Source organism: Tachyglossus aculeatus, chromosome 16, assembly GCF_015852505.1.
Source record: "Tachyglossus aculeatus isolate mTacAcu1 chromosome 16, mTacAcu1.pri, whole genome shotgun sequence".
Classification (NCBI taxonomy): Eukaryota; Metazoa; Chordata; class Mammalia; order Monotremata; family Tachyglossidae; genus Tachyglossus; species Tachyglossus aculeatus.
The window spans coordinates 2,404,079-2,417,162 of NC_052081.1; the positions used below are offsets into that span (position 1 = coordinate 2,404,079).

At 47.9% G+C, this 13,084-nt stretch overlaps 1 protein-coding gene across 2 annotated transcripts in view; it reads right to left on the reverse strand.

Annotated features, from left to right (window-relative positions):
* Nucleotides 1-3,406: 3,406 nt before the first annotated feature.
* The window catches only part of POGLUT1 (protein O-glucosyltransferase 1), a 30,215-nt gene continuing 20,537 nt past the window's right edge, over nucleotides 3,407-13,084 (reverse strand). For both annotated transcript variants that reach the window (XM_038757810.1, XM_038757809.1), the window contains 4 exons: nucleotides 11,892-11,950; nucleotides 10,167-10,334; nucleotides 7,263-7,319; nucleotides 3,407-3,694 (listed from right to left, as the gene is read on the reverse strand). In XM_038757810.1, coding sequence (XP_038613738.1) covers nucleotides 3,538-3,694; nucleotides 7,263-7,319; nucleotides 10,167-10,334; nucleotides 11,892-11,950 — 441 coding nt within the window. In that variant the 3' untranslated portion in view covers nucleotides 3,407-3,537. The remainder of the gene's footprint in view (nucleotides 3,695-7,262; nucleotides 7,320-10,166; nucleotides 10,335-11,891; nucleotides 11,951-13,084) is intronic.

Below are 13,084 nucleotides of genomic sequence, written 5' to 3' on the forward strand. Positions count from 1 at the left end.
GAACCCCGAAATGTCGACTCTGGTTTTCATTCATTCATTCAATCGTATTTATTGAGCGCTTACTGTGGGCAGAGCACTGGACTAAGCGCTCGGGAAGTACAAGTTGGCAACAGATAGAGACGGTCCCAACACAACAGCGGGCTCACGGTGACTCCGTGGCGGAGCCAGAGCAGAGCCCTGAAATGTCGACTCTGGTTTTCATTCATTCATCCAATCGTACTTATTGAGCGCTTACGGTGTGCAGAGCACTGGACTAAGCGCTTGGGAAGTCCAAGTTGGCAACATGTAGAGACGGTCCCTACCCAACAGCGGGCTCACAATCTAGACGAGGGAAACAGACAACGAAACAACACATATTAGGGAAGCAGCGTGGCTCCGTGGAAAGAACAGGGGCTTTGGAGTCAGAGGTCATGGGTTCAAATCCCGGCTCCGCCAATTGTCAGCCGTGTGACTTTGGGCAAGTCACTTCACTTCTCTGGGCCTCGGTTACCTCATCTGGAAAATGGGGATTAAGACTGTGAGCCCCCCGCGGGACAACCTGATCACCTTGTAACCTCCCCAGCAGTGCTTTGCACATAGTAAGCGCTTAATAAATGCCATCATTATTATTATTATATTAACAAAATTTGAACCCATGACCTCTGACTCCGAAGCCCGGGCTCTTTCCACTGAGGCACGATGCCCCCGTGGGCACGCCCTCAATGCCAACGCCAGGCCCGGGCCCTCTCTCGCTGAGGCCCAAAGGGAAAACCTTGCCTCTCTGAGCCCCAAGGGAGGAAGGCGGCGTGGACTATTCATTCATTCAATCGTATTTATTGAGCGCTTACTGTGTGCGGAGCACTGTACTAAGCGCTTAGGAAGTCCAAGTTGGCAACATCTAGAGACGGTTCCTACCCAACAGCGGGCTATGCAAAGAGCACAATAATAATAGTAACGATGGCACTCATTAAGTCGCTGAGCCCACTGTTGGGTAGGGACCGTCTCTATATGTTTCCAACTTGTACTTCCCAAGCGCTTAGTACAGTGCTCTGCACACAGTAAGCGCTCAGTAAATACGATTGATCGATTGATTGATTGAGGGAGAGTCAAGGATGGAGATGGGAGAGTCAGGAGTTTGTGGCTCAGTGGAAAGAGCCCGGGCTTTGGAGTCAGAGGTCATGGGTTCAAATCCCTGCTCCGCCGCTTGTCAGCTGGGTGACTTTGGGCAAGTCACTTCACTTCTCTGGGCCTCAGTTACCTCAACTGTAAAATGGGGATTAAGACTATGAGCCCCCCGTGGGTCCACCTGATCACCTTGTAACCTTCCCAGCGCTTAGAACAGTGCTTGGCACGTAGTAAGCGCTTAATAAATGCCATCATTAGTATTATGGGGTCAAATCCCGGCTCCGCCAATTGTCAGCTGGGTGACTTTAGGCAAGTCACTTCACTTCTCTGGGCCTCAGTGACCTCAGATGGAAAATGGGGATGAAGACTGGGAGCCCCCGGTGGGACAACCTGATCACCTTGTAACCTCCCCAGCGCTTAGAACGGTGCTTTGCACATAGTAAGCGCTTAATAAATGCCATCATCATTATTATTATTATGGGTTCAAATCCTGGGCCTCAGTGACCTTAGATGGAAAATGGGGATTAAGACTGTGATCCCCACGTGGGACAACGTGGTTACCTTATATCCCCCCAGTGCTTACAACAGTGCTTTGCACATAGTAAGCGCTTAACAAATGCCATCATTATTATTATTGGATGGTCCTGGTGGGTGACTGGAGGATGGTCAGGGAGGGACAGAAGAAAGGCGGGTGTTGCTGGAAAATCAGGAATGGAGAGGACCACGAGGGTGGGCTTCCAGGAGGGTCGACGACACAGCTGCTCCTCCAAATTTTCCGACACTCCGAGGGAGACCGAGTCCTGGACTGGCTGGGCCGTGGGGCACGCCGTGTCTGCTGGTCCTTTGACTTAATGTGGCTGAGTTTTCCTTTTCACTTCTTAATCCACGCAGGAACCAGTCAAACCGCCCGGAGAAGAGGGGAATGTGGCTGAGTTTTCCTTTTTATTTAATCCACGCAACGGCGGAAATGGTCGAACCGCCCGGAGAAGAGGGGAATGTGGCGGCTGAGTTTTCCTTTTTACTTCTTAATCCACGCAACGGCGGAACCAGTCAAACCGCCCGGAGAAGAGGGGAATGTGGCTGAGTTTTCCTTTTTACTTCTTAATCCACGTAACGGCGGAACAAGTCGAACCGCCCAGAGAAGAGGGGAATGTGGCTGAGTTTTCCTTTTTACTTCTTAATCCACACAACGGTGGAACCGGTCGAGCCACCCGGAGAAGTGGGGAATGTGGCTGAATTTTCCTTTTTATTTAAACCACGCAACGGCGGAACCAGTCGAACCGCCCGGAGAAGAGGGGAATGTGGCTGAGTCTTCCTTTTTACTTCTTAATCCACACAACGGCGGAACCGGTCGAACCGCCCGGAGAAGAGGGGAATGTGGCTGAGTTTTCCTTTTTATTTAATCCACGCAACGGCGGAACTGGTCGAACCGCCCGGAGAAGGGGGGATTGTGGCTGAGTTTTCCTTTTTACTTCTTAATCCACGCAACGGCGGAACCAGTCAAACCGCCCGGAGAAGAGGGGAATGTGGCTGAGTTTTCCTTTTTACTTCTTAATCCAAGCAACGGCAGAAACCGGTCGAACCTCCCGGAGAAGAGGAGAATGTGGCTGAGTTTTCCTTTTTATTTAATCCACGCAACGGCAGAACCAGTCAAACCGCCCGGAGAAGAGGGGGAGACCGGGAAAGAGGCGAGAGAAGGGAGAAATCCGAAATCCGAAGCGAGACCCCCACGAAGTACAGAGGCTGCTTCCTGACACGGCCGGTTCCTCCGGGATGAGGGAGTCGCATCCGGCTCCCTTCCGGCCTGGAAAACGGGGGGGATCCAGGGAGCGCCGGGCTGCGGCACTCGAGGGACGTGTCTTCTAGCCTGTGAGCCCACCGTTGGGTAGGGACCGTCTCTATATGTTCCCAACTTGTACTTCCCAAGCGCTTAGTCCAGTGCTCTGCACACAGTAAGCGCTCAATAAATACGATTGATTGAGGGACGTCCGAGCCGAGGCTCGGTCCCCGGGATGAGCTATGCGATCTAGTCTGCAAGCCCGCTGTCGGCTAAGGACCGCTCTATATGTTGCCAACTTGGACTTCCCAAGCGCTTAGTACAGTGCTCTGCACACAGTCGGCGCTCTATTTATTTATTTATTTTACTTGTACTTATTTATTCTACTCATTTTATTTTGTTAATATGTTTTGCTTTGTTCTCTGTCTCCCCCTTCTAGACTGTGAGCCCGCCGTTGGGTAGGGACCGTCTCTACGTGTTGCCGACTTGGACTTCCCAAGCGCTCAGTACAGCGCTCTGCACACAGTAGGCGCTCAATAAATGCGATTGAATGAATAAATATGATTGAAGGAACGAATGAATGAATGATCCCCGCCCGTTTCAGCCGCCGCCATGGCGAGAGGGGCTTTCCCCGGAGGGCCGCTTCGGGGAGGCGTCTAAAGTTCAGTTTTCACACGTTTGGGGAGGATTTCTTGGTAGTTTTCCTTCCTCTTCACCTCGTAGGTCAGGACTCGGGCGAATTCGGTCAGCAGCGTCTCCCAGTAGCACGAGACGTCGGCCATCCGCAGGTGGTCGGTGACGAACCGGCGACCCCTACGAGCACACGGGTTCAAAGGGGAGACCTCACATCTTCTCCTCATTCAATCGGGGCTATTTACTGAGTGCTTACGAGGTGCAGAGCATTCATTCATTCAGTCGTATGTATTGAGCGCTTACTGTGTGCGGAGCACTGGACTTAGCGCTTGGGAAGTCCAAGTTGGCAACATATAGGGACTGTGTCTGCTCTGTTAATAATAATAATAATGGCATTTGTTCATTCATTCATTCATTCATTCATTCATTCAATCGTACTTATTGGGCACTTACTGTGTGCAGAGCACTGGACTAAGCGCTTGGGAAGTACAAGTTGGCAACATATAGGGACTGTGTCTGCTCTGTTAATAATAATAATAATGGTATTTGTTCATTCATTCATTCATTCATTCAATCGTACTTATTGGGCACTTACTGTGTGCAGAGCACTGGACTAAGCGCTTGGGAAGTACAAGTTGGCAACATATAGGGACTGTGTCTGCTCTGTTAATAATAATAATAATGGTATTTGTTCATTCATTCATTCATTCATTCAATAGTACTTATTGGGCACTTACTGTGTGCACAGCACTGGACTAAGCGCTTGGGAAGTACAAGTTGGCAACATATAGGGACTGTGTCTGGTCTGTTAATAATAATAATAATGGTATTTGTTCATTCATTCAATTCAGTGCTAAGCGCTTAGTCCTGTGCTCTGCACACAGTAAGCGCTCAATAAATGATTGAATGAATGAATCGTATTTATTGAGCGCTTACTGTGTGCGGAGCACTGGACTAAGCGCTTGGGAAGTACAAGTTGGCAACATATAGGGACTGTGTCTGCTCTGTTAATAACAATAATGGTATTTGTTCATTCATTCATTCATTCATTCAATCGTACTTATTGGTCACTTACTGTGTGCAGAGCACTGGACTAAGCGCTTGGGAAGTACAAGTTGGCAACATATAGGGACTGTGGTCTGTTAATAACGATAATAATAATAATAATGATGGTATTTGTTCATTCATTCAATTCAGTGCTAAGCGCTTAGTCCTGTGCTCTACACACAGTAAGCACTCAATAAATACGATTGAATGAATGAATGAATCGTATTTATTGAGCGCTTACTGTGTGCAGAGCACTGGACTAAGCACTTGGGAAGTCCAAGTTGGCAACAAATTGGGACTGTGTCTGCTCTGTTAATAATGATAATAATAATAATAATAATAATAATGGTATTTGTTCATTCATTCATTCATTCAATCGTATTTACTGGACGCTTACTGTGTGCAGAGCACTGGACTAAGCGCTTGGGAAGTCCAAGTTGGCAAGAAATTGGGACGGTGTCTGCTCTGTTAATAATGATAATAATAATAATAATAATAATGGTATTTGTTCATTCATTCATTCAATCGTATTTATTGGGCGCTTACTGTGTGCATAACATTGGACTAAGCATTTGGGAAGTACAAGTTGGCAACATATAGGGACTGTGTCTGCTCTGATAATAATAATAATAATAATAATAATAATAATAATAATAATGATGATGGTATTTGTTCATTCATTCATTCAATCGTATTTATTGAGCTCTTACTGTGTGCAGAGCACTGGACTAAGCGCTTGGGAAGTCCAAGTTGGCAACATATAGGGACTGTGTCTGGTCTGTTAATAATAATAATAATGGTATTTGTTCATTCATTCAATCGCATTTATTGAGCGCTTACTGTGTGCAGAGCACTGGACTAAGCGCTTGGGAAGTACATGTTGGCGACATATAGAGACGGTCCCTACCCAACAGCGGGCTCACGGTGTAGAAGGGGGAGACAGACGACAAAACAAAACATGTGGACGGTTGTCGAGTCATCAGAATAAACAGAAGTAAAGTTAGATGCACCTCATGAACAAAATAAATAGAATAGTAAATATGTACAAGTAAAATAAATAGAGTAATAAATCTGGACAAACATATATACAGCTGCTGTGGGGAGGCCCGTTGTTGGGTAGGGACCATCTCTATATGTTGCCAACTTGTCCTTCCCAAGCGCTTAGTCCAGTGCTCTGCACACAGTAAGCGCTCAATAAATACGACTGAATGAATGAATAATAGTGGTATTTATAGACTTCTAGACTGTGAGCCCATTGTTGGGTAGGGACCGTCTCTATAAGTTGCCAACTTGGACTTCCCAAATGCTTAGTCCAGTGCTCTGCACACAGTAGGCGCTCAATAAATACAATTGAATGAATGAAAGAATAATAATAATTATAATAGTGGTATTTGTAGACTTCTAGACTGTGAGCCCGTTGTTGGGTAGGGACCGTCCGTCTCTATATGTTGCCAACTTGTACTTCCCAAGAGCTTAGTACAGTCCTCTGCGCACAGTAAGCACTCAATAAATACGACTGAATGAATGAATGAATGAATAATAATTATTATAACAGTGGTATTTATAGACTTCTAGACTGTGAGTCTGTTGTTGGGTAGGGACCGTCTCTATATGTTGCCAACTTGGACTTCCCAAGCGCTTAGTCCAGTGCTCTGCACACAGTAAGCGCTCAGTAAAGACGACTGAATAATCATAATAATGATGGCATTTATTAAGCGCTTACTGCATGCAAAGCACCGTTCTAAGCGCTGGGGAGATTACAGGGTGATCAGGTGGTCCCACGGGGGGCTCACAGTTTTCATCCCCATTTCCCAGGTGGGGGAACTGAGGCCCAGAGAAGTGAAGCGACTTGCCCAAAGTCACCCAGCTGACCGTTGGCGGAGCCGGGATTGGAACTCCAAATCCCGGGCTCTTCCCACTGAGCCACGCTGCTTGTCCTTCCCAGACTGGGCCCCTTCCTTCCTCTCCCCCTCGTCCCTCTCTCCATCCCCCCCATCTTACCTCCTTCCCTTCCCCACAGCACCTGTATATATGTTTACATGTTTGTACATATTTATTACTCTATTTTTCTATTTATTTTACTTGTACATATCTATCCTATTTATTTTATTTTGTTAGTATGTTTGGTTCTGTTCTCTGTCTCCCCCTTCTAGACTGTGAGCCCGCTGTTAGGTAGGGACCGTCTCTATATGTTGCCAACTTGGACTTCCCAAGCGCTTAGTCCAGTGCTCTGCACAAAGTAAGCGCTCAATAAATATGATTGATTGATTAGGAGGCCTTCCCAGACTGAGCCCCTTCCTTCCTCTCCCCCTCGTCCCCCTCTCCATCCCCCCATCTTACCTCCTTCCCTTCCCCACAGCACCTGTATATACGTATACATGTTTGTACATATTTATTACTCTATTTATTTATTTATTTTACTTGTACATATCTATCCTATTTATTTTATTTTGTGAATATGTTTTGTTTTGTCACCCATCTCTCCCTTCTAGACTGTGAGCCCACGGTTGAGTAGGGACCGTCTCTAGATGTTGCCAACTTGGACTTCCCAAGCGCTTAGTCCAGTGCTCTGCACACAGTAAGCGCTCAATCAATACGATTGATTGATTGATCGATTGATTGTCCAGCCTGACTGAACCGCGGCTACCCGGCGGGCGCGTGGGGCACCGGGGGGACGACGGGGAAAGGAAGCGGTACCTACCTCTCGGCGATTTCCCGGGCCAGCCCGTCATTTTCTTTCACAAACTGCAGCAGCTCCCTAGGGTGAATCAATCAATCAATCAATCAATCGTATTTATTGAGCACTTACTGTGTGCAGAGCACTGTACTAAGCGCTTGAGAAGTACAAGTTGGCAACATGTAGAGACAGTCCCTACCCAACAGCGGGCTCACAGTCTAGAAAATCTAGGCATCCCGCCTCCGGCCTGGACTACCCTCCCTCCTCGTATCCGACGGACGATCCCTCTCCCTGCTTTCAAAGCCTTATCGAAGGCCCGTCTCCTCCCAGAAGCCTTCCCTGACTGCGCCCTCCTTTCTTCTAATAATAATGGCATTTATTAAGCGCTTACTATGTGCACTGTTCTAAGCGCTGGGGAAGTTACAAGGTGATCAGGTTGTCCCACAGGGGGCTCACGTTAATCCCCATTTTCCAGATGAGGGAACTGAGGCCCAGAGAAGTGAAGTGACTTGCCTAAAGTCACCCAGCTGACAATTGGCAGAGCCGGGATTCGAACCCATGACCCCTGACACCAAAGCCCGGGCTCTTCCCACTGAGCCATGCTGCTTCTCCCCGTCCTTTCTGCGTCACCCGCCCTTTATTCATCCCCCCGCCCAACCCGACAGCACTTAAATCCATCTCTGTCATTTATTGATTTCTATTAATGTCCGTCTCCCCTTCTGGACTGTCGGCTCATTCTAGACCGTGAGCCCGCTGTTGGGTAAGGACCGTCTCTAGATGTTGCCAACTTGGACTTCCCAAGCGCTTAGTACAGTGCTCTGCACACAGTAAGCGCTCAATAAATATGATTGAATGAATTAATTGTAGGCAGGGATTGTGTCTGCTTACTGTTCCACTGTTCTCTACGCTAGAGAAGCGCGTGGCTCAGTGGAAAGAGTCAGGGGTCGTGGGTTCAAATCCCGGTTCCGCCAATTGCCAGCTGGGTGACTTTGGGCATGTCACTTCACTTCTCTGGGCCTCAGTTCCCTCATCTGGAAAATGGGGATTGACCGCGAACCCCCCGTGGGACAGCTTGTTCACTTTGTAGCCTCCCCAGTGCTTTGAACAGTGCTTTGCACATAGTAAGTGCTTAATAAACGCCATCATTATCATTATTATTACTGACCCCTCTCAAGCGCTTAGTCCAGTGCTCTGCCCACAGTAAGCGCTCGATAAATACAACTGGCTACAAAACCTTTCATCCCAGTCCTACCTCGGACTGCTTGGCTACCCTAGAAAGGCCAACAAGTCCATCCTTCTAGACTGCGAACCCGCTGTTGGGTAGGGACCGTCTCTATCTGTTGCCGACTTGGACTTCCCAAGCGCTTAGTACAGCGCTCTGCACACAGTAAGTGCTCGATAAATACAACTGGCTGCAAAACCTTTCACCCCAGTCCTACCTCGGACTGCCTGGCTACCCTAGAAAGGCCAACAAGTCCACCCTTCTAGACTGTGAGCCCACTGTTGGGTAGGGACCGTTTCTATATGTTGCCGACTTGGACTTCCCAAGCGCTTAGTACAGTGCTCTGCCCACAGTAAGCGCTCGATAAATACAACTGGCTACAAAACCTAACACCCCAGTCCTACCTCGGACTGCCTGGCTACCCTCGAAACGCCAACAAGTCCACCCTTCTAGACTGCGAACCCGCTGTTGGGTATGGACCGTCTCTATCTGTTGCCGACTTGGACTTCCCAAGCGCTTAGTACAGTGCTCTGCCCACAGTAAGTGCTCAATACAACTGGCTACAAAACCTTTCACCCCGGTCCTACCTCGGACTGCCTGGCTACCCTCGAAACGCCAACAAGTCCACCCTTCTAGACTGTGAGCCCACTGTTGGGTAGGGACCGTCTCTATATGTTGCCGACTTGGACTTCCCAGGCGCTTAGTCCAGTGCTCTGCCCACAGTAAGAGCTCGATAAATACAACTGGCTACAAAACCTTTCACCCCAGTCCTACCTCGGACTGCCTGGCTACCCTCGAAACGCCAACAAGTCCACCCTTCTAGACTGCGAGCCCACCGTTGGGCAGGGACCGTCTCTATCTGTTGCCAACTTGGACTTCCCAGGCGCTTAGTACAGTGCTCTGCCCACAGTAAGCGCTCAATACAACTGGCTACAAAACCTTTCACCCCAGTCCTACCTCGGACTGCCTGGCTACCCTGGAAACGCCAACAAGTCCACCCTTCTAGACTGCGAACCCGCTGTTGGGTAGGGACCATCTCTATATGTTGCCAACTTGGACTTCCCAAGCGCTTAGTACAGTGCTCTGCCCACAGTAAGCGCTCGATAAATACAACTGGCTACAAAACCTAACACCCCAGTCCTACCTCGGACTGCCTGGCTACCCTCGAAACGCCAACAAGTCCACCCTTCTAGACTGCGAACCCGCTGTTGGGTAGGGACCGTCTCTATCTGTTGCCGACTTGGACTTCCCAAGCGCTTAGTACAGTGCTCTGCACACAGGAAGCGCTCAATAAATATGATTGAATGAATGAACACCATCATTATCATTATTATTACTGACCACTCTCAGGCGCTTAGTATAGGGCTCTGCCCACAGTAAGCGCTCGATAAATACAACTGGCTGCAAAACCTTTCACCCCAGTCCTACCTCGGACTGCCTGGCTACCCTAGAAACGCCAACAGGTCCACCCTTCTAGACTGCGAGCCCGCCGCTGGGTAGGGACCGTCTCTATCTGTTGCTGACTTAGACTTCCCAAGCGCTTAGTACAGTGCTCTGCACACAGGAAGCGCTCAATAAATACAACTGAATGAATGCAGGGGCCATGCCAACTAGCTCACGGGTGCCCGAGTGGACTTTCCAGCGGGTCCCCGGGCTGCCCCTTTGGGGTCCCCGGGGGGTCTCGGGGGGGTGGATGGGGTCCTCACCGGACATTGGAGAGGTCCGCGTTGACCGGGATGTAGTGGACCCAAGGCTTCAGCTGCGGGTAGAAGAATTCCAGCCACTCGGCGCCCACGTGGAAGACGAGGGAGCCGCACAGGAACAGGTGTTTGAAGCGGAAGCTGGCCGCCACCCCTCGGAAATTGAACAGGTACCTACGGGAGGGACGGGAGCCCGGGGGGCGCAGCGGTCAGCGCCCCGCTCCGGGACTCCGGCCGGAGTCCACAGTCCATTCTGGACTGGGAGCCCGCCGTTGGGTAGGGACCGTCTCTAGATGTTGCCAACTTGGACTTCCCAAGCGCTTAGTCCAGCGCTCAATAAATACGATTGAATGAAATCCGTCCTCGGCTAGCATTCATTCATTCATTCGAGCGCTTACTGTGTGCAGAGCGCTGGACTAAGCGCTTGGGAAGGCCAAGTCGGCAACACACAGAGACGGGCCCTACCCAACAGCGGGCTCACCGTCTAGAAGGGGGAGACAGACAACAAAACAGAACGTATTAAGAAAATAAAATAAATAGAATGAATATGTACAAATAAAATAGTCATTTATTCATTCATTCAGTCGTATTTATTGAGCGCTTACTGTGCGCAGAGCACTGGACTAAGCGCTTGGGAAGGCCAAGCTGGCAACATACAGAGACGGTCCCTACCCAACAGCGGGCTCACAGTCTAGAACGGGGGGGGCAGAGAACAAAACAGAACGTATTAAGAAAGTAAAATAAATAGAATGAATATGTACAAATAAAATAGTCATTTATTCATTCATTCAGTCGTATTTATGGAGCGCTTACTGTGTGCAGAGCACTGGACTAAGCGCTTGGGAAGGCCAAGTTGGCAACATACAGAGACGGTCCCTACCCAACAGTGGGCTCACAGTCTAGAAGGGGGAGACGGACAGCAAAACAAAACATATTAACAAAAGAAAATAAATAGAATATGTACAAATAAAATAGAGTAATAAATATGTATATTCATTCATTCAGTCGTATTTATTGAGCGCTTACTGTGCACAGAGCACTGTACTAAGCGCTTGGGAAGGCCAAGTTGGCAACATATAGAGACGGTCCCTACCCAACAATGGGCTCACAGTCTAGAACAGGGAGACAGAGAACAAACAAAACATATTAACAAAATAAAATAAATAGAATATGTACAAATAAAATAGAGTAATAAATACGTACATTCATTCATTCAATCGTATTTATTGAGCGCTTACTGCGTGCAGAGCACTGTACTAAGCGCTTGGGAACTCCAAGTTGGCAACATCTAGAGACAGTCCCTACCCAACAGCGGGCTCACAGTCTAGAAGGGGGAGACAGACGACAAAATATATTAACAAAATAAAATAAGTAGAATAAATACGTACAATTGCGCCCAATAGCACCCAGTAAAGATTGTGAGCCCGTTGCTGGGTAGGAACCGTCTCTATATGTTGCCGATTTGTACTTCCCAAGCGCTCAGTACACAGTAAGCGCTCAATAAATATGATTGAAGGAAGTACTCTGTCCCCCGGAGGTGTCTTGGACACTGCCCGGTACCTGAGAACGGACCAAGAAGCGGGACACGAAGCTCGTTGTGGGCAGCGAATGTGTCTATCGTCCTCTCCCGAGCGCTTAGCGCAGTGCTCTGCACACAGTAAGCGCTCAATAAATACGACTGATTGATTGATTGATTGATTGAGGAGAGTGTGTCTGTGTTCAGGAGCTTACCTGTATTTGCAGTGATCGACGAGAGAGACTTCCTTAGCCGGGGGTCTCCCAAGTGTGTCCTTCAGGGGGAAAGAAATGAACAGTTAATGCCCACAGCCCCCTTTGGTGGCTTCCTTCATTCAATCGTATTTATTGAGCGCTTACTGTGTGCAGAGCACTGTACTAAGCGCTTGGGAAGTACAAGTTGGCAACATCTAGAGACAGTCCCTACCCAACAGTGGGCTCACAGTCTAGAAGGGGGAGACAGAGAACAAAACATACTAACACAATAAAATAAATAGAATAAATATGTACAAGTAAAATAGAGTAATAAATATGTACAAACATATGTACATATATACAGGTGCTGTGGTAGGGACCGTCTCTAGATGTTGCCGACCTGGACTTCCCAAGCGCTCAGTCCAGTGCTCTGCACGCAGTAAGCGCTCAACAAATACAATTGAATGGATGGAGAGCACTGTACTAAGCGCTTGGGAAGTCCAAGTCGGCAACATATAGAGACGGTCCCTACCCCACAGTGGGCTCACAGTCTAGAAGGGGGAGACGGACAACAAAACAAAACATATTAACAAACTAAAATAAATAGAATAAATATGTACAAGTAAAATAGAGTAATAAATACGTACATTCATTCATTCATTCATGCAATCGTATTTATTGAGCGCTTGCTGTGTGCAGAGCACTGTACTAAGCACTTGGGAAGTCCAAGTTGGCAACATATAGAGACAGTCCCTACCCAACAGCGGGCTCACAGTCTAGAAGGGGGAGACAGACAACAAAAAAAACACCATATAAACCAAATAAAATAAATAGAATAAATATGTACAAGTAAAATAGAGTAATAAATATGTACATTCATTCATTCATTCATGCGATCGTATTTATTGAGCGCTTACTGTGTGCAGAGCACTGTACTAAACGCTTGGGAAGTCCAAGTTGGCAACATCTAGAGATGGTCCCTACCCACCAGCGGGCTCACAGTCTAGAAGGGGGAGACAGACAACAAAACCAAACATATTAACAAAATAAAATAAATAGAATAAATCTGTACCAGTAAAATAGAGTAATAAATACGTACATTCATTCATTCATTCAATCGTATTTATTGAGCGCTTACTGTGTTCAGAGCACTGGACTAAGCGCTTGGAAAGTCCAAGTTGGCAACATATAGAGATGGTCCCTACCCAACAGCG